The 20,458-nt window shown below is 43.8% G+C and overlaps 1 protein-coding gene across 1 annotated transcript in view; it reads right to left on the bottom strand.

The window, feature by feature from the left end:
* WDFY4 (WDFY family member 4) overlaps nt 1–20,458 on the bottom strand; it is a 287,362-nt gene that overhangs the window by 24,779 nt on the left and 242,125 nt on the right. The window contains exons 54-57 of the mRNA XM_019499474.2: nt 8,831–9,043; nt 5,442–5,589; nt 3,752–3,909; nt 672–830 (exon numbers count right to left, since the gene is read on the bottom strand). Coding sequence (XP_019355019.2) covers nt 672–830; nt 3,752–3,909; nt 5,442–5,589; nt 8,831–9,043 — 678 coding nt within the window. The remainder of the gene's footprint in view (nt 1–671; nt 831–3,751; nt 3,910–5,441; nt 5,590–8,830; nt 9,044–20,458) is intronic.

Below are 20,458 nucleotides of genomic sequence, written 5' to 3'. Positions count from 1 at the left end.
ACACACACAGCACATGAACCGCCCCCTCTGCAGGCTCCCAGCCCTGTCCATAGGGCCCAGAGCCCCCCACCCACCCACAGGGGCTATAGCCTCCCTCACAGGGCTCAGAGCTCCACTGCAGGGGCTACTGCCCCCCCGCAGGGCCCACATGCCCTCTGCCTGCTCCACTCCCCCCCCCCACCGCCTCCTCCCCCACCTGGCCCCAGGGCGGGGGCCAGGCAGGAGAGTGGTGGGGTGGGGGAGCAGGTGGGGGGAAGGGGGCTTGGCGGGAGGGCAGGAGCGCTGGGGCCAGGCAGGAGACCCCTCTTGAGCTGCCCCCCATGCGCCTCCCCCACCCTCTACTTACCTGGTATGGAGCCCAGGTCCAGGTCCTTGCAGCTTGCACCGCTGCTCGCTCTGCACAGGCAGGCAGCATGCTTCAGCACCAGGGCAAGGGCCAGTGAGCAGCCATATCGATGCTCTGGCTGGCTACCAGAGCGGCTGTGTGTAGGACCTGAGCCTCCAGTTGCCTCAGGGCACAGTCCAGGCCCTCTTATTTCCCTCAGGGTATTTTTTGATACCTGGATCTCCAGATATTAAATTTTGACCCTGCACTACAAATATGCTGGAAGCTGGACTGCACTGCAAATATGCTGTTAAGCTGGAACATCAGGTGGACCACGGTACTGTACCTTTTTCAAGGTTAGGGTGTTCACTTTGTCCTTGAGCAGGGAAATCTCCCAGACACACACAACAGAGCTTGTTCCGGAAGTGATGACAGTTGTTGGTGTGGGGCACGCAGCACAGAGGCACTTTCCCCAGTCTGCCATGCATTCGAATACTGTCATGTTCTGTAAGAGGTAAACAGGTTTTCAATCATTTATGACAAAAATACATTTAACTGCAGCTGGTGTGCATGTAACTCAGATGAAAATTTCAGAGCTAGGAAAACTTCAGGCCCTCATATTTCCACTTTGAGCCTGAGAAAGGAATACCCATCCTACCACTTTGATTCTGACTTTCCCATTTTCTACACTCATAAAGCCTGCCTGTGTAACACCATGGCTGTATGGATGTTTGGCTAGATTGGAAGACTGGCTTTCTGGCTAGAACCCCAACCTTGTGAGACTTAGAATCAAGTCTTCCCTTAGCCATAAAGTTCCTGTAAGACCATGGACGATTTCCATCTACAGTGATGGCAGCATAATGTAGACCCATCCAACATAATGTAGCTTGGATCCTGGTAGCAGTGCAGCAGCAACAACATGGGGTAATTTACCCTGCACCTTGGAGGGTGACTGATAGGATTTTGCCTTCCAACTGAACTCCATGCTATCACAGCTGGATTGCTATCGGTATTCAAGCTAGAGTTTAAAGCCAGTTTGGGAAAGTCTATGCTACCTTGCAGTAACAGCAACATAGACATAACTGTAGCATGGACATACTTATGGTCTCTCTGAACTTCAATTCCATATATGTATAATGGGGAAAATAGCTCTCTCTCACTGATAGGGGCACTGCAAAAATAAAAACATTAAAGATGGTGAGGTACTAAGATACAGGGACTACAAGTAGGATTACAAGTACTACAGAAGACAAACAACCTGTTACTTCAGTTCATTTGTTAGGGGCTAGTAATTGTGGTACAAAGGGTCTCAGGTTCTATCCCCCAAGTGACCCATAGTTTCTGTACGACCACAGCAAAACTTTTGGTACATACTGAGCTCCCAATAGGCATCAGAAAGCTTGACGGCAATTTGAACATCACATGACATAGTCATCTATGCTACTGAACTCTTCACTAGACCCGTAAGAAAAGCAACAGCAAATAACTTAGATTTAGCTTGGGACTCCCACAGGCACTATGCATTGGCCTCTGTCCCACTAAAGTCAAGGGTAAAATTTGCAGTGACTTCAAAAGGAGTACAATGGGGCCAAAGCTCAGGGCTTCTTGAGTTCCCTTTAGCAGGGTTTCTGCAGCAGTTTTTATCTGCAATGAATCTGAACAAACTTCAGTTTTTCTCAAGACTCTCAAGGGATATGGGCAAGAATTACTTCTTTCAGTTACTGAAGAGTAAACTGAAGTACTTCATGTTCAAGCTAAATATGTCTCCAGCTGTTAGATGAAATATGTATAATAAAAACAGGAGCACTGGCCAAGTTTGCTGATGACACCAAACTCTGGGGTGAAGCGTCCACACCCAAGGACAGGATGGTGATCCAGGCCAACCCTGACAGGCTCAGAAAATAGGCAGATGAAAACCTGATGGCTTTCAACACCAAAAAATGCAAGGTACTCCACCTTGGAAAGAAAAACCCGCAGCATGCTTATAGGCTCAGCAGTGCTATGCTTGCTAGCATCATGGCTGAAAGGGACTTGGGGGTCATGACTGACCACAAGATGAATATGAGCCACCAATGCTTCTCTAGCAAATCCCAGGATGTCGTTCTCCTGCTGTACTTGGCCTTGATGAGGCCGCAGATGGAGTACTATATCCAATTCTGGGCTCCACAATTTAAAAAGGATGTGGAGAAGCCTGAGAGAGTCCAGAGGAGTGCCACACACATGATCAGAGGGCAGGAAAACAGGCCTTATGATGAGAGGCCACAGTCTGACAATGGGAAAGGTATTATGTAAAACAGCGGTGTTCAACTTTCTGGCCCTGTGGCCCAGATAAGCTCTTCAGGGCTGTACTCAGACCACCAGAATATACTTCTCTCCTTTTGGAGCAGACATTTATTTTCCTGTTCTATACATTACTAGCTGATATACTCACAGGACCCCCATTGCTGCAGTGGTAAAACATCTCCCAATAACCTGGGAAATAGCAAAGGGCATTAATTCCCATTTTACCAACTGAAATGGAGAGACAGAGTGACATGCCAAAAACCAAACAAGCTATTTTTGTTCATCAGGGAACTGAACACCAATATCCTAATTACCCTAACTATAGGACCACTACTTTCTTCTCAGCTGTTAGTGCAGCTCCAAGTGACTGGCACCATGGTTCATACTGTTGACTCTTTACAGCAAAAAAGTTAGATAATTAACTTTCTAGGGGTGTGGACCTTACTGTGTTTGGTGGTAGGGTTGCCAATCCTCCAGGATTGCCCAGGAGTCTCCAGGAATTAGATATAATCTCCAGGAGACTGATGAAAGTCACCCAGAAAATAAATGATAGGGCATTCATTAAAATAAATATTAAATGCTGAACCCAATTTATACAGTAGGCCAGTGGATTTTTAAAAGGTAATACAGTAGTAATGTACATTTGCCTTCCTGAGTACAGTATAGTAGATCAGTCATTAATATTACTACATCATGTGATGAAACCTCCTGGAATAGATTCAAACAGAGTTGTCAACCCAATTTGATGGATATACTGTTCTAAGCTTAGGAAATGGAGGGGAACTGACAGATGGTTCTATCCTCATCCCAGGAGAAAGTTCTGCAAGGCAAAATTTTTAATCAGGAACCAACATTCGTAATCTAGGTCTCTTTTTCAGTGTATCAGATAGTACAGTGAGAGGAGCTATAGTAAAACTCGGGATCAGTACTCTGGCTTAGTCAAGTAAGGACCAAAGTTTTCAAGTTTTCTATCTTTGGGTACTAACATGAATTTCTCAGAGAGCCCTGATTTTTCAGAAATTGCTATACAACCATTTGCTGAAAATTAGGCCTCTTCCCTGTATCTCAGTGATGTACCCTATATACCAAGACATGCCAAATCACTAGTCACCTTTGAAATTCTTTGATTTTATCCTTGTTTACCTTGTCAGATCCATAGTTTGCAAAGCAACAGCTGAAGTCATCAAATCCCCAGCAGAAGGTTTTGTTCCAAAGAGGGGGAATCAACACTTTATTTCTCTCAACAGCCAGAATGCTTTTCTCCGTATGAACAATGTGTCCAATGGGTCCTTTGGGTGACTCTGACAGAAAGACAAATATCAGAGCTCATCCTGTTAGCAGAATGCTAAGACTGATTTTGTTCTCTTGTGTCACTGACCGCGCTTGTGAGTCTTCATAACCATGCTGAGTTCCAGAACCACAGCAGAAACCCACCCGAGGAACGAGATGGAGAGACCATGATAGGTGGAGCTGTGGAAGCAAATTGCTGTCTGAGGTATCCTGTGAAAGTCATGAAGTGTTTGTCCCAAGTTTTACGGGACTGGTATTGGCTCTCTTTCATATGTATAATGCCTTATTCTATCACATGAACCTGGACTATATGGGTCAACTGCTCGTCTACTGTCAAAACTAGGCTGAGAACTCCCTCAAACCCATGAAATGTTAAGATGTACTAAAGAACAATCACTGAAGGGTAAATGAGGACCAGCAGAGGTGGGATGAAGGGACAATTGTCCAGGACCATCTATAGTCATTTTGACTGTGAGTGTTTCCCCCTAACAGAGCACTGTCCACAGTATCCCCTTGAAGGGTGGGAGGGTATGTGGAGTAAATGGGGGATGGAAAGAAGTTTGACTTTGGGAGCTGCACAGATCACCAGTTTGCAGGAAGGGCTGTTATGGAGGGGGGAAGTATACTTGAAAAGTTATGTGATTTGGACAATCACTTTTTGTTGCCTGTGTAAATCAGCTTGCCTGTCCTGTTGTCTTATACTTTTAAAGTGCAAAGATAATCTAAAGAATCTACAATGCCTACCACATGTGGCCTCTAATCCTGGATGGGGCATTTAGGCTCTACTGAAAGTAGAACTGGTAGCAATGTATCTTTCAACATTTCCCTCCCCCCAAAACAAAAGCTAAACTAAACTAAACAAAAAAAAATGAATGTACTTTTTGAGTACTCATTATTTTTCTGAAACTAAAAATGTCAAAAAGTGTCAAAATGTTGATATTTATATTTTCCTTTCATCTTCCCTTGCAACACAATGGATAGTGGTATGGTTTGTGGTTTTCTTGTATTTATAAAAATAATTTTCCTTTTCCATTTTCTAAACTGTATTTTTCCAAATTGCCTCAATTTGGGAGAAATTATGAATCTCAAAGTGAAAGAGGAAAAAAGAAAAGAAAAAAAATGAAAAATAGGAGAGAAAAAACCCTGGATACTATTCATTTTACTTTACCTCATGAAAAAAGGAGGAACAGGAAAGAAAGCAGAAAACAATTTTTTAAGATGCTACGTATTCAAAATATAAACATATATTTCTTTACAATTAAACTTTAAAATAGGTGAAACTGTTCTGCTTTGAACCCTACAAAAAGGATTTTAATTTTTTTCATTTTTCATGACCTGTTTTTGGTTTTTTTCAACTACTTATTTCTCAATGTATAGAAATAATTACTTAAGAACATAGTAGCAGGGATGCTGCTGAGACCAATTTAATGTTATACTAAAATAGATATTTTTGAAGATGCAAGGATCAAAAACATCCAGATTTATTCCTGCACAAGGAGTATGCACTTGTTAGTACACAAAAAACTGCTGAATTCCTCGTTACCTTTGAGAGTAACAGGAGACATCTTCAGATTTTGCAGGCTGCTGAGTAATGGAGGTAAAAGTCCACTAGAATGAAGTGCCAATGCAGACTCTTTCCCTGATGCATTTTTTCCTTGGACATTTCTGGATGGATGATGTTTAGTGAAGAGCTAAAATAAAGAAAGAACAAAAACTGATTAACTGGTTTTCAGGGACTTGAGCAGTATGGAATTGAATTACACTTGAGTGCCTAATAGGTAGAATGAGATACCATCTCCACTACAAGTCCTGATTACCTTTTCCTCTAGACCAATACGGCTACAACCTGGATACCTGACATATGGAAGCTATCGAATTTTAGCAGATTTTTTTAAAATGAAATTTTCATATTTTCCCAAGCAGGAAGCAACTGTGACCACCTGAAACCTGAGATCCCACTTCTTCCTTTGTTTCAAGATAATCTGCATTATCACAGAAGGTGAGAGGCTTTATACCAGCTATGAACTGACTGCCCAGAGGAGTTTTCCATCTATTGACTCCTCTGTGAAATCCTATGAAATATGAACTTTCATTTCGACCCAGGAGAACTTTTACAATCTTTTCTCCAATGCCTGATGAAACGTGTTTGTTCCCGAAAGCTTGCAATTAAAGACATTTGGCTGAAAAGTCTTCTAGACTTCTGAGTCCATATTCTGTTCAATCTACTAGGTACATAAATAGACTTAGGTACTTAAGTGTGATTCTATTCCACTCTGCTCAAGTCCTCAAAAGAAACAGTTAATAAAAAGGGTGGGTGGGTACTCTTCCTCTTCGATGCTTTTTGTGACTCACTCAAATGCCAGATGATGGTGCATTACAAAAATTGATGCATCAATAGATTTTCAGGGACTTGAATGGGATGGAATAGAATTACATTTAGGAGTTTAAGTCCAGTTGGACACTCAACAGGCGTAACGGATTCTGGCCCTTAAAACAGATTTCTTAATGTCTTGGAAAAATGGGGAAGTTTAACAGGACTAGAAGAAAGATAACGTTGTGCCAGCCTGACCTCAATTGCAGGAAGAATAATAAAATGGCTGTTACTGGACTCAGTTAACAAAGAATTAATAGAAAGCAATTAAATTAATACCAATCAACACATGATAATGGAAAATGAATCTTGTAAAACTAATTTGACATAATTTTTATGAGATTACAGGTTTGTCTGAGAAAGATAATAAAGCTGATGTAATAATTTAAAACTTCTGTCAGGCAATTGCCATACAACATTTTGATTAAGAAACTAGAACAATAAAAAAATCAACATGGTACGTATTGAAGGAATTAAAAAGGAATTTAATTCCTTTTTAACTAGTAGGTCTCAGCTTTAACTGTAAAACAGGGAATAATTATATATGAGCTGTTATGTAGCAGTTATGTTTCAAGGGCATTCCCATGTGGATCATCATATTTTTAACAATGGCCTAAAAACACGATAAATTTGGGTCAAATGTGGAGATGACACAAATATGAAGGATCGGTAAATGAAAAGGACAGGCCACTGATAGAGTAATTGGAATTGTGTTGGTAGTTGGGTGCAATCAAACAGCATGCATTTCAATACAACCAAACATAAGATGCATCTAGAACTAAAATGCAGATCAGAATGAAGGACACTATGCTGGGACACAGTACTTCAAAAAAGATTTGGAGGTCCTGGGGCTAAGCAGCTCAACATGTGCTCAACAATATAGCTAAGGGACCTAATATGACTTTCATGTATAAACAGGCAAATCTTGAATATGGGTAGAGAGGTTATGTTCCTTCTGTGTTCTGTACAAGTGCACTATGACAGGAATCTTGTGTCTAGTTTTGGGGAATGCAATTCAAATGGGATGGTGCTAAATTAAACAAGATTTAGTAAGGAGTCAGAAGAATTATTGAAAGATTGGAAAATGGGATGTAGAACTGTCAGGCTCAAGTGTCTCATTAATTATAATATTCAAATAATACTAGCCAATTGCCTGTCAGGAATGATGGGGGGGATGGACCACCACCGCCTCCGTCTCTCAGGAGCAGGATAGGGAGGGAACCTTGCCTCTCCATCCCCCTTGGCCAGCACCCCATGCTGCCGCCGTCTGCAGGAAGCAGGGCCACCCCCCCCACCCCCGCTCCAGCTGCTCCATCCCTGCCATCATGGTGACACTCCACCATGCCACCGCTTCCTGTCTGGAACACTTTTGGAGCATTCTCAGACAACCAGAGTGAGAATAAAGTATTACAGACATAGACCAACAGGCTAAGACTTTTATAATAGTAGAATGGTTATTAATGTTTTTTCCAGTTTGTTTAAAAATGTATTTCTAGTCATATTACTTCTTATGCACTGTAATAAATAAATTGGTTTTTGAAAGGGAGTGCCAATAAAGTCAGAACAGTTAGGGAGGGATGCCTTGAGTCTAAAAAGGCTGAGAACCATCATACATTAAACTGAAATATGTATTTTGGTGGCGTATTTCAAGCATGCCAGCAGAATGGGTCTGGTTCAGTTATCACTTGCATAGGCTGACCATAAGGAAATCCAGGCCTCATCTGGGACACTGCCCTCCCCCTTTCTTCCTCCCCACAAAACTCTCACAAGTTGGTGGGTCAGGGCTGCATCCGGGCAGGCAGTGACGCCTGCCTGCCTGCAAGGTGCTCCATGCCTCTCCAACTGTTCCACATGCCCCTGTGTTTCTGGGACACCCATTATAATTCTCAAGAGCCAGCCAGGACCAGCCTCTGATATCCAAGATTGTGCCAGATAAATTGGGACATATGGTAAACCTACACTTATACCACGTTCATACTTCTGTGCCTGCACTGACTACCAGATCTAACTAAGTCTAAAATCAAGCCCTTAATTTCTTACAAAGCACTTTTCAAGCATTGATTAAAACAAGGTTCCAAACTGAAGGAGAACTATGTGGAATGGACATCATAAGGGTTCCATATTTATTGAGTCTCATAGAATCTGAAATACATTTGCTAACTTCAAAATTTGTAAAGGACATTTTTTCTGTCTTCCAGCCTTGCAGGACCACCCTCAGATCCGAGCATCACACGGAGCTCTCTCGCTCATGCAACATCACCAGTGACAAAGATTCTGCATTCTGCCTCCATGACACCTCCCAGATCAGATGTCTTCTCAGCCTGCTGTCAGTTACAACTGTGCAAGTTCCCCCTTCCCCTCTTTGCCTGCCACCTTTTATCATGTGTCATTTATACCCGTGTAAAATGGGGGCTAAAAATACTACTAGATCCAAAAATGTAAATGCTCTGCTATTTACCTACACTCCTGTTCAGCCCTGGTATTTAATATTGAGTATTATTTGAGTATTAATATTGAATATTTAATTGAGTAGATGTGGAAGAGGGAAGTTCATAGTGTACCTGTTTTGGTATCTGCCCAAAGTTGCTGACGAAGCCCAGGATGGTGCTTTTAATCAGAGGATCAGTAATGCTGTTGAGGTCCATCTTGTCTCCATAAAAATAAGGATGAAAGGTGTTAACCGCCTCCACTGCAGCTGAGCCATGTTGCTTATAACCAAAAATCAGATCAATCCAATGATGAAGATGTGCACTGACATAGTCACTTTCCAGAGCCTGAAACCAACAATGAAAGCTTGTTCAACAGAGTGCATCTCTTTGAAATATAATTAACATCCTGACTTGGAAGGTTAAATTTCCTACAAAGCATTTAGATTTAGAAAAGAGTGAATATGGATGCTTCAAATTCCAATCACTTCTCATTATACGTGGGCTTTATAAGAAATTGACCAAAGAGGCTAAGGGTATGTCTACATAACGATATGAAGGTACAATTGTAGTATATATCACTGTACTCATACTAACTTGATTTAGGTACAGCTATAGGTATATAGCAGTAAAAATTCAGTGACAAAGGCTTTAGCTTTTACGTGAAACCAAAGTACAAACATTACAGGGATCCCGGGTACTGATTGCTAACATATGCTGAAGCTGGTGCTGCTATATCTTCTCCTCTGTTGTTAACAATGCTATCTAGATTAATTTAATACATGAGATGCTTACTGAGCAGTTGACTAATTAGCTGCACAGTAAACATCTCGGCTTCTACACACACACCTCTATTAGCTTGGAGTAAACTAATTTACTCCACAGCAGGATAGTACTTGTATTTACAAGTACTATCCTGCTACAGAGTAAAAAAATCTGCAGCAGTGAATGTGTAGACATTGGAGGGGCTGGTTGGAGCATGAGGTGCTTCAGTGCAAGGGCTGCCTGCTGGCTAGCCCCCGCACTGAAGCTCCCTCATGCCTCAGCCAACCCCCCTACAGCATGTTGAGCTGGGGGGAGCAGTCCCAGGCTGGGAGGCTGGCCCCTGGGACCCCCTGCCAGCCAGAGCTGCTCTGACCTGGCTCCACACGCTGCACATGAATATACTGTGGAGCTTATTGCTCCAGAGTTAATTGCTCCTGGATGCACGATTTGAATGTACACCTGGGAGCAATTAACTCCTGAGCAATAAGCTCTGCAATCTCTTCTTGCTCCGTAACAGTATGCAGATGTACCTACATGGTAGCATGATGTCTACGCAGTGACCTTCATTTCATTGCATAGGCATATCCTAAACAGGTTAATGTGTCTATCATCTGCCTCTACAGACCTGCATTCTGTGCTTTGTTTTGGTCAGAAATCCAAGTGAGTTTAATGGCTTCAACATAGGAGATATTCTGGTCCCATTATAACATCAATGAACGGTTCCATGAAATGAGTTTTCCCTTCTCAGGAGGGGCACAGAAGTCGTAGGTAGGTGGTGCTGTAGGTCAGGACAGAGGGGTAATGGTAGAAGAGGAGTGGAGGGTGCTGCTCCGAGGGGCAATAGAAAGGCCATGTATAGCCCAGGAAGAGAATAAGGAAGATGAACTGGTGAGTTGTTTGACTGAAGCTCTAAGAACTTTGTGGTCCTGATCAGCAAATCCAATCACATTTTGGACTGAGTGACAAAAGCCACCAAATTGGAGCTGATAAGAATTACAACACCAAAGTCCCTTGCCCTGAAAAGCACAATGGAAGGCTGCTGGTGTCTCTTCCAAATTTCTTTTTAGAGGTCAGAGGGTGCATCTACATGAGACACTAAATAAGCAGTAGACTAATTCTACTATACATTAAAGCATCACAGAAAAAGCCATGCTATAGCACTAATGCACGGTGGAATTAATCTACTATGCATTAGTGCCACTAAAAAGGCATGTGCTGGTGCAACTGCATAGTACTGCAGGTTACTGTGCATTGAGTTAGTACCTGTTATTACAGGTACTAAACTTAATGCGCAGTAATCACGATGCATTAAAGCACATGTAGATGTACCCAGAGGGAACTGGCTAATTTAGATAGGCTTGACTTTACCAATCTTATTTACATGAGATGAAATTGCTACACAAGATCAATAGCCATAACAAAAACCAGAGAGGTTCAAAGGGAGTAATTACAAGCAACTATCCCTCCCCCTTAGGGGCTCATACAAAGCTGCACATGGACAAGACAGGATATGTAGCTGGAAAGATTTGTAAGGACTTGCTGACAGTGTGAAGGAAGGGACAGGCAGATTCATGTCCCTTCTACAGTCCCCAGAGAACCAGCCCTACCCTGTATAAGTGCAATGTAGGGTGCCTGTACTTGTGCTCCAAACCATTCTAATTAGAATGCGTCAGAGTAGACTTGATTAATCCCAGACTATTAACACCAGAGCAGACTTGATTAACCAAGTGTTCTGCAGCGTTCTAATTAGTAAGCTACAGCATGCCTCATCATCACGTGCATACAGTGTCCTGCATTTCAAAATGTCGGTACAGGTGTTTTAACTAAAACTCATAGAACAAGCTTTAGTTGAACTGCCCCCATGGCCATTTTGAAATACAGGACACTGAATACACCTGATGCTGTGGCATTTTAATTAAAGCTACTGTCCAGGAGTTGTTCTAATTAACCCCCTTCCCATCGCAAAGCACGTGTATAGACAGCCATAGTACCGAGGCTTCTTTCAGTCTTTCCCTAATGCCTAAGACAGGCTTCTGGGAACTCTCAAAGTGGTAGTGTGGCACTATATTCCTTCCAAGCCAGGGCTGTGCCTTTCACACCATTCATATTTGCCCAGTGACTCCAAACAGCAATGGACCGTGTGTGTGCTGTGTTATTAAAAGTGCTGTAACTGGTCTGACTGTGGAGTGATCCCTCATGCTGAATTAGAAGATCTCCCAGGCACACCATCCCACAGCACACATCAGAAAGAAGCACGCTAATGGGTGCCAAAAGAATGGCTCATTTCACAGAGCAGATACTTAGTCCAGTGCATCTGGTCTAAATTACCCTGTCCGTAGCTATAATGATTACTTGTTAGCAGAAAGAACAAGTGTGTCATACACTGCAAACAATAGGAAAATATTTATGCCTAGGCTCAAAACTCATTCTCATTAATAGAAGCAGTTATTATATAAATTACATACTGTAAACTTTACTTGGCACTCTCAGGAGAGCAAAATAAAGTGCTGAATGAATTCAAATGCAACCAAGTGACAGGTTAATATGTAGCAGAAAGTTGGGATTTTACCTATATTTGGCCCACCTATGAAAAAGAGAGATGCACATTAACATGAACCACAGGGGTTTGCTTTAAACACTGCAGAGCACCTCATCTTTAAGCATGGTACAGGAGACTGAGCTGGGAGGTGATGGTAGAATAGCTACAACTCCAGAGGCCTGAGCTTGGGCCCTACTATGGATTTGTGCTAAATACCACTCACCCTCTGGCAATGTAGCTATAAATGGGTACCTGGTCCTTCAGGCTGGGGGACCAAAAATGACCAGACATGAGGCAAATCACATCATTCCCTTGTGTAGCTCCAGGTTTGGGGACGTTCCCACTTTATCCAACTGGCCTTCACAATTTCTAGTGTACAGAAATTTCTTGTGACAAATTTCTTGTGAAAGTTGTCTTAGAAAAAGTATCTGCCTCTTCCTGGTAAATTCTGGATGGTGACTGGCTTACGAAGCAGGCGATCTGTCCCTGCCACAGCCTTTCTGTTTGACCTTGTTCAAATTGCTTACTCTGTACAATGGTTCTTTATCTGTTAAACAGGGGTAAGGAGGCCTCCCTTATCCTTCCTTTGTGCATGTAGATTGTAAACTGGAACAGCCAAGTGCTGCCCTTCACCACTAGAAATGGTCAGAAAACAGAATTTTTATTCTAGGGGAAATTATGCCACTTTGAAAAGCATTTCCTGTCCATACTGGAATGAAAAAAATGAAATTCTCAAATGTCTTATAGAATGGAAACTAAAGAATTTTCACTTGGAAATAATGACTTGTTTCATTTTGACAATATCAAAACCATATCATAAAATATTAAATGTTATCTTTACCTACATATTATGGTTGAATTCACATTTTAAAATTATATTAAAGTTGCAAGGAAACAGAACAATAACATCAAAATAAAATGTTTCCTCATCATCAAAATGAGAATGTTGGAATGAATGGTTTTGAGGTGTTCTGATCAAACCTCTCACATTTCTGCACAACATTTCTATTCCAAAAGAGCTGCATTTTTTGATGGAAAATGGTTCGATCAAAAATTTTTGAACAACTCAACTCTCTGTTTATGTGGTTCTGAAAATCATGGGCTTGTGATCTTGTCAGAACTTTAAGGTGTTACTGAAATACAAATTAAATAAGCAGCACAAATATCAATATCGTTTCTGTAAAAGGGCTGGTTAGTGATGGAATAAATTAAATGGATTGGTTTGGGTTACTAAAAGGTGGAGAGGTATGACAATGAACCAAGTTACTATACATGGGGACACTTGAGACCATAGCACTAATAATAGTGGGTGCATCTACACATGAAATTAAGGTGAAGCAATAAACTCTGGAACAGTTAGAGCCTGAGTAAACTGCTACCAGGTGCATTTACACATGTGCCTATGACAGCTGCAATTTAAAACAAGGTACAGCAGGCCTGGGCTGGCGGGGGGGGGAGGGTGCAGGTGGAGTCAGCCCTGGGCTTCAGGTGACGGCAGCAGGTGGTGGAGAGGCTGGCTGGGGCATGAGGGTGCTAAAAGCACAGAGCCATCAGGCTAGGTGGCAAGCAGGAGTCTGGCCCCTGCCTGGTCACTGTCTACATGTGCATTTCAGTGCAGTATATTACTCCACCATACAACAGCACTATCTTACACAGCAGCTAGAGAGGGTTTGAACCTAAATCTCCTGCTTCCCGGAAAAGTACCATACCAATCAGACCAAAAGCTATTCACTGCCCAGAGCACTCCTCGGCTGTCCTCTTGAGCCTGTATCCATGGAAAGCCAAGAAATGATTTTTAACACCTTTATCAATGATTTGGATGCGGGGGTGAAGAGCTCACTGTCCAACTTCACAGATGACACCAAGTTATGAAGAAGTGTAGTCACAGTTGAAGATAGGCTGCAGGTATAGGCAGACATAGACAGGCTAGCAAGTTGGGCAGATCAGAATCAAATGAAGTTCAATGTCAAGAAATGTAAAGTGCTTCACCTGGGGACAATCCCTCCCCCCCCCCCCCCTCCCCACACACACACACACATACACACACACACACCTACAGGCTTGGCAATGCCAAACTGACCAGCACCACAAATGAAAGGGACCTGGGGGTAATAATAGACCACAGTATGAATATAAGCTGTCAGTGCAATGCTGTAGCCAACAGGGCAAATAATACCTTGCCATGCATCAATCAATGCATCTCCAACAAAACTAGGGAAGTGATTCTTCCACTCTACCTGGCATTGGTGAAACCGCAGCTGGAATATTGCATCCAGTACTGGGCACCACACTTCAACAAAGACAGGGTAAATCTTGAGAGAGTCCAGAGAAGGGCCACCCATATGATCAGAGACTTGCAAGGCAAGCCATATGAGGAAAGGCTGAGGGACCTGGGACTCTCCAGCCTGAAAAAGAGAAGGCTAAGAGGAGACTTGATAGTGGCTTACTGCTACATCAGGGGAGTACATCAAGGGCTTGGTGAACAACCGTTCACCAGGGCAACCTTGGGGAAAATCAAGAGTAATGGCCACAAACTCCTGGAAGACCATTTCAGGCTCAACATTAGGAAAAACTTCTTCAAAGCTAGGGTGTCCAGACTGTGGAATAGGCTGCCCCCAGAGGTGGTGCAATCACCTACCCTGGAAATCTTCAAAAGGAGACTGGACAGTCACCTTGCTCAGGTCACCTGACTCCCAGTTCTTTCCTGCCTGGTGCAGGGGGCTGGACCCAATGGTTCCCCAAGGTCCCTTCCAGCTTCGCAATCTATAAATCTATGAAAGGGAGATAAGTGGGGCCAAAGCAAAATGAAAGCAGAAGACATATGGCTCAGTAAAACAGAAACTGCCCTTGAAGGGAATACACTCTGAATCTATAGGCTAGATCCCTGCTTCCAGTGAGGCAGAAACTTGTCTGATGCTGGTCTGTTGCTAGTAAAGCCTCACCTTGAGCACTTTGTCCAGTTTTGGGCCACAAACTTCAAGGAAGATGTGTAAAGAATGACCAAAAAAAAAATACTGACAAAAATGAATACAGCATTGGGAAAATGACTTATGAAGAAAGGCTGAAAGAACTAGGACTATTCATTGTGAAGAAGAAAAGATGGGGGGATTTGATAAGAGCCCTCAAACAACTGAGGGAAATTATGAAGAGGATGCAGATAGACTTTTCTTTGTGGCTGTAGGGGGCAGGACTAAGAGCAATGGCCTTAAACTGCAGAAGAGAAAATGTAGGTTGGAGATAAGGAAGAACTTTCTGACCATAAGGATGGCCAAGCATTGGATCGGGCTACCTGGAAAGGTTGTGGAGTCTTCATGCCTGAAAGTTTTCAAAAGCAGGTTAGACTAACACTTGACTGGGATTGTTCAGTCAGAGATTATCCTGCCTTGAGTAGGTGGCTGCACTAGGTGACCTCATGATGTCCCTTACAGCCCTACTTTCCTATGATCCTATTTTACCCAAAGTATAGTAAATGCAAGGTAAACTGGGGAAGACTCAAAGTGCCCAGCCTGATGCCTAATGGTTAGAGTATTTTGCTGGGAGGCAAGTGTTGCAGGTTGAAATTTCCTCTAGGTGAAGGGGGTTTAGAACCCAGATCTCCTGCTCCCTAGACAAATGGTCTAACCATTAGGCCAGCAGGCTTAAAAGGTGGAGGTCCTCCTCCTCTACATGACATCTGGCAAGTAGGCACACAGGGCCAAATAGTATCCCAAACTGTGTGCAAGTAAGTGTCAAAAACTGCAGTTATAAAGCTATGTACGTACCACTTAGGCATATGAAATGTAAATGTCATTTGGCCCAAAGTGTTTGGATCATTAATCCATAGTATAGACTGAAGTCAACCTCTGTATAAAATAAAATGACAATGTAAAAGTTCCAGTATTAATTGTTTCTGGCGGCTTCCACAATGCTCTAAGTTTTTTCAAACAGAAATAAACTCAAAGCCTCTGCCCCAATGTACTCACCAAGAACTTAACTTTCATCACAGCCATGCTCCACCAAAATAACTTTAGTACGTTAGAGTAAGTGAATAAGGAGCAAAGGTGCCTGAGGTGCAAGGCTGCTCTGATACACTATAATTACAGTGTGGCAGAGCAGACTTGATTAATATAGTCTGCTGAGGTATGGTAATTACTATGTTCCAGCAGATTCCAGCGTCATGTGCATCAGCATCCCTGCACTGAAAAATGGCAGTGGGGGTTGTGAGCGGGCGGGCGTACCCACTACTCTTCATCCCAATGGAATCGCAGGGACCTCTGCCTCATCTTCTTTCCCTCTTGCCTGCCATATCTTTGATGTCAAGTTATTCTTTGGGAGTATAGCTGGTATCTCTGGTGATGATCATAAGGAAAAGGTCGGTCTTCTGCAGGCCTCCACCACCCCTACATCCTGCCCCTTTCCTCTCAGGTGATGAGTTGTCTCTTCCTGTTAGTACTGAGTATGCATCGCCAGTTCTTGGATCCTCTCTAGCCCAATTGGCTGTGGGCATCATGAGAGTTTGATGGCCATGTCCTGTAGGCAGGTTGCTCCTCCTCAAATGTTTCAACCCTACTTGCGGTAGTCTTCCTTCTCTCCAGGATCAATGGATTCTAGGGTGATGGGGTCTCTACCTGCCTGTCCCAGGGTCCATGATCAGATGCCACTGGGTCTCAGGTGTTGACTCTGTGGCTTGATTAATCAGAACTCAGGTGTGCAGAGAATCTGGCTTTCCCCTGTTACATTTCCCTAGCTTGGGATTACTACATAACACAAGAAAAGAAAAACTTCAGAATCTGTGCTGGGCTTCAGCTCCACTGTCTGAAGCAGCTCTGAGCCAGTGGGCTCTTTTACTTGGTTCCTCTGGGCAAATCCCTTCTTTACCTGGGTTTGTCTAAGACCCTCCAAGACTCACTGTCTTCAGTGTCTCCTCTTGCCCTCTTTCCTGAGGGTTTCACACTCTTTCCCTGGGGCATTCCTTCTCCCGGTGTCCCCGCCTCCCCAGCATATGGGCCACACATAAGCAACCCACCATCCAGCTTCACTTATCTGGGTGGTAGGTCAGATTGGCTCCTCACTTGAGGTCACAGTCTCCCTGGCATCCCCAGCAGCTTGATTTCCCCAGCCCCTGCTGGGTGAATCCCTCAGAGCACTAGGGCAGCGTCACTTGCTCAGTCTTCACTGGGCAAGTTCCACGCCTCCTGGTGGCTTACCTCAGCATGCCAGGTGTCATGGTGTTCCCAGACCTGGCCAGGTAAGTTTTTTTTTCTTGGGGTCTGTGGCCAGTGTAGAAAGACGAGGAAGAGGCTGCTGCCACAATGCCCAAGTGAGCTCTTGCTAAGCAGTGACACGTGTGTGTGTGTGTGTGTGTGTGTGTGTGTGTGTGTGTGTGTGTCCAGCTCGGTGCCTGCAGGTTGCTAGCCAGCCAGCCAGGTCCTCCCTTAAGCTCAGGTGGGAGCCAGCAGGCAGCGGGAGCTGCTGACTACAGAGAGCAGATGCCACTGCAGCAGCCAGAGATCTCCTTGCTGGGAAGTGAGAGGATATATGTGTGTGCGTGCACATGTGTGTGTGCACATGTGTATGTGCATGCACATGTGTGCATACATGTGTGCGTGCATGTCTTTGTGAGTGAGTGTGCCCCCCACACCCCTAATTCTGCACAATCCTGAAAATTTAAATTGCTAAAAAACTGAAATAAATGCCTAAAAATAAACATTGATTTTAGCCATCAAAATTATTAAAAAAATAAAAAATCAAATTCTGCCAAGCCTACTTATGGACCAGTTCAGACAGAGTGTGGAATGGTTTGCTAGAAAAGCAGACAAATGGTATGATGGTACTGTGAAACAGAATACTGATGCCAGCATTAGTGGCAGAGTAGAGGGAGACTGTGGGAGGATATGATGAAAAAGGGACAAGCAAATAATGAAAGGAGTCATTTGGGACTGAAAGTGGGAATAAGAAACTTAAATTTGATATCACAGTGGAAGGCAAGGTGTGGAAAGATTCAAAGCATAACAGCCAGGAGACATGGTTAGAATGCCACATAAAAAAGCTATCCTTGTTGCTGTCCTTGTATGGGCTGCAGGAATCAGGGTGATCAGAGAGCAGCAAGGTGCAACAGAGAAGATATCAGTGGTGTCAGTGTTATGTTGTGAATGGAGGGGAGAGATAAATCTTTGAATTGTTAGGAATGAAAAAAGAGCAGCTTTGAATGCTGCATGGATATATGGGGCTAACTAAATTTATTAAAGTTTGCATGCATGAATCAAGAAACAGAATTAGTGCTTATGGAAGAAAATCAGGTCCCTTTTCAATCAGAACCAGACTGAGACAGGGAGACAGCTTGCCTTCGATCCTATTCAACCTGGTATTAGAAAAAGTAATGAGGGGCACAAATAACATGAGGAAGGAGTTCAAGTGAACAGAGAGTATATATCTCCTCATATACACCGACGATATAGCTCTCATAAGTGCTCTGAAAAATATGAACAATATAGAAGCTCTGTATACCCAATTAACAAATGAAGTAAAGAAAATCAGACCACAAGTCAAACAAGACAAATATGGCTAGATGATGTAATGTTAGACCTACAGAAATTAAATGTGGATGACTGGAGAATGAAGGTATACAACAGATGGGAATGGATGAAGACAGTGGAGGCAGCCTAGAACCTGGGCCTATAATACTAAATAACAACAATAACAATGAAACAACAATAACAGTATTGAATTGGTGGTGTTGGTGGTGATATATGGAGCAAAGGAGAAGGGAGAGCAAAAGTGACCCCCTCCCTGACCCAACACACACACACACACACACACACACACACACAGCTACAAGCTTGAGTGACAGGGTAAAAATAATGATATTGTCAACAGCGAGACAAATCAATGAGTGGAGAAAGCTTAGATGGGATTTATGGGATCCTGGTTCTGTTTAGGGAAGGAATGAAGATCACAAGGCCTAAGAGATGTTACAGATAGGACAACATGCAGGATGGCATAGTTGGAAACAAGTCAGCAGTTTCTAAGGTGCCACCCTGCCCTACCTTCCACCCAGACAGACACTGAAGACACAAGGAAAGGGACACCAGAACAGTGCAGTGTCATGGAAATTACAGGCTGTTTGTTTACCTATGAAGAAATTAATCAGTGCCTTCATTGTCTCATCAGTGTCCATCTGAATAATTACCATCCAGTTCTCTAAATCACAACAGCCTGCTTATTCCACAATTCACAACACATACTCACAGCATAAAGGTATATAGCTCAGAGTGGAATCTGAGATAACCAGCTACTATGACCACACGGCAACCCCTGCAGCTCATACAGGCATACGCAAGTAAAACTAGCTGCCTGGGATCAGTTTAGCTGTAGCAGGACAGAGCTTAGCACAGACTAACTGCCTATGTATTTATGCAGCTCCTCAGGTGGGCCTTGTGGCCTATGCAGAAATCAAGATTAGTGTAACCGCCCAGCTGGCAGTAACCAAAATGGCTAGTTGTAGGCTAGCTTGCATATGTCTAGACCAGAGATGTCAAACATAGCTCACGATGCTCCTCCATTTAACTACTGGTTGGCATGGAATTTGGGAGCATGGGTAGCAGTGGGCAGGGCTTGTGGCAGAATCTGGGGCCCTGAAGCCCAGTGGACATGGTTCTCAGCAGTACCAGGTGAGTGAGGGCTGCAGCAATATAGCCCCACTTTTCTTGCAGCCACTTGGCCTACTGCTGCTTGCACAACCTCTGCCACAGCAAATGGCTGCCTGGCCCATCACCACCAACCCCACTATCACTGCTGCTGTTGCTGTGGTTGCAGCCATTGCTGCCAGCACCAAGGAGCTGGACCACCAAACATCCCTGGGGGAAGGAGGCAGAAGCTAGGGAAACAATCTGGGAGCTGGGGGAAGGGAGGAGTAGCTGGGGAAGTGATCAGGGAGCTGAGGAAGCAATCGGGGGGGGGGCACTGGGCAGGGCCCCCCATAGTCCCCTCCCCCCTCTTCCAGCCCCCCCCACCCCCTACTTACCTGGCATAGGGCCCAGGTCCCAGTCACTGCAACCTGCACTACCCATATAAGGCAGGCAGTGTGCTTCAGTACCGGGGAAACGGCCAGCCATAGAGATGCTCTGGCTGGCTACCAGAGTGTCTCTATGAAGGACCAAGCCTCTGGTTGGCTCTGGGCACTGTCCGGGACCGTGCCCTGCCCCTCCTTTTTCTCCCAGGGTATTTTTAGATACCTACATATCCAGGTGTCAAATTTTGCCCCTGCGCTACAAATATGCAGTGCAGGGAATGTTTTTTGTTCCTGCACATGCGTCTTGCAGCATCTCAAAGGGGCTTGAGACACAGCAAGAGGCACGTGCATGCTCATGTGGACACGCCCCAGTAAACTTTAGCACAGCCCATTTCCTCCTCACCTTACCCCAAGACTGAGGGGGACACTGCATAGTGGCCTTTAGTGGTAAAGCAAACCAGTCTGGGAG

Source organism: Alligator mississippiensis, chromosome 6 (genome assembly GCF_030867095.1).
Source record: "Alligator mississippiensis isolate rAllMis1 chromosome 6, rAllMis1, whole genome shotgun sequence".
Lineage (NCBI taxonomy): Eukaryota > Metazoa > Chordata > Crocodylia > Alligatoridae > Alligator > Alligator mississippiensis.
Note: the sequence above shows the minus strand (reverse complement) of the source record. Positions and strands in the feature narration are given on the sequence as shown.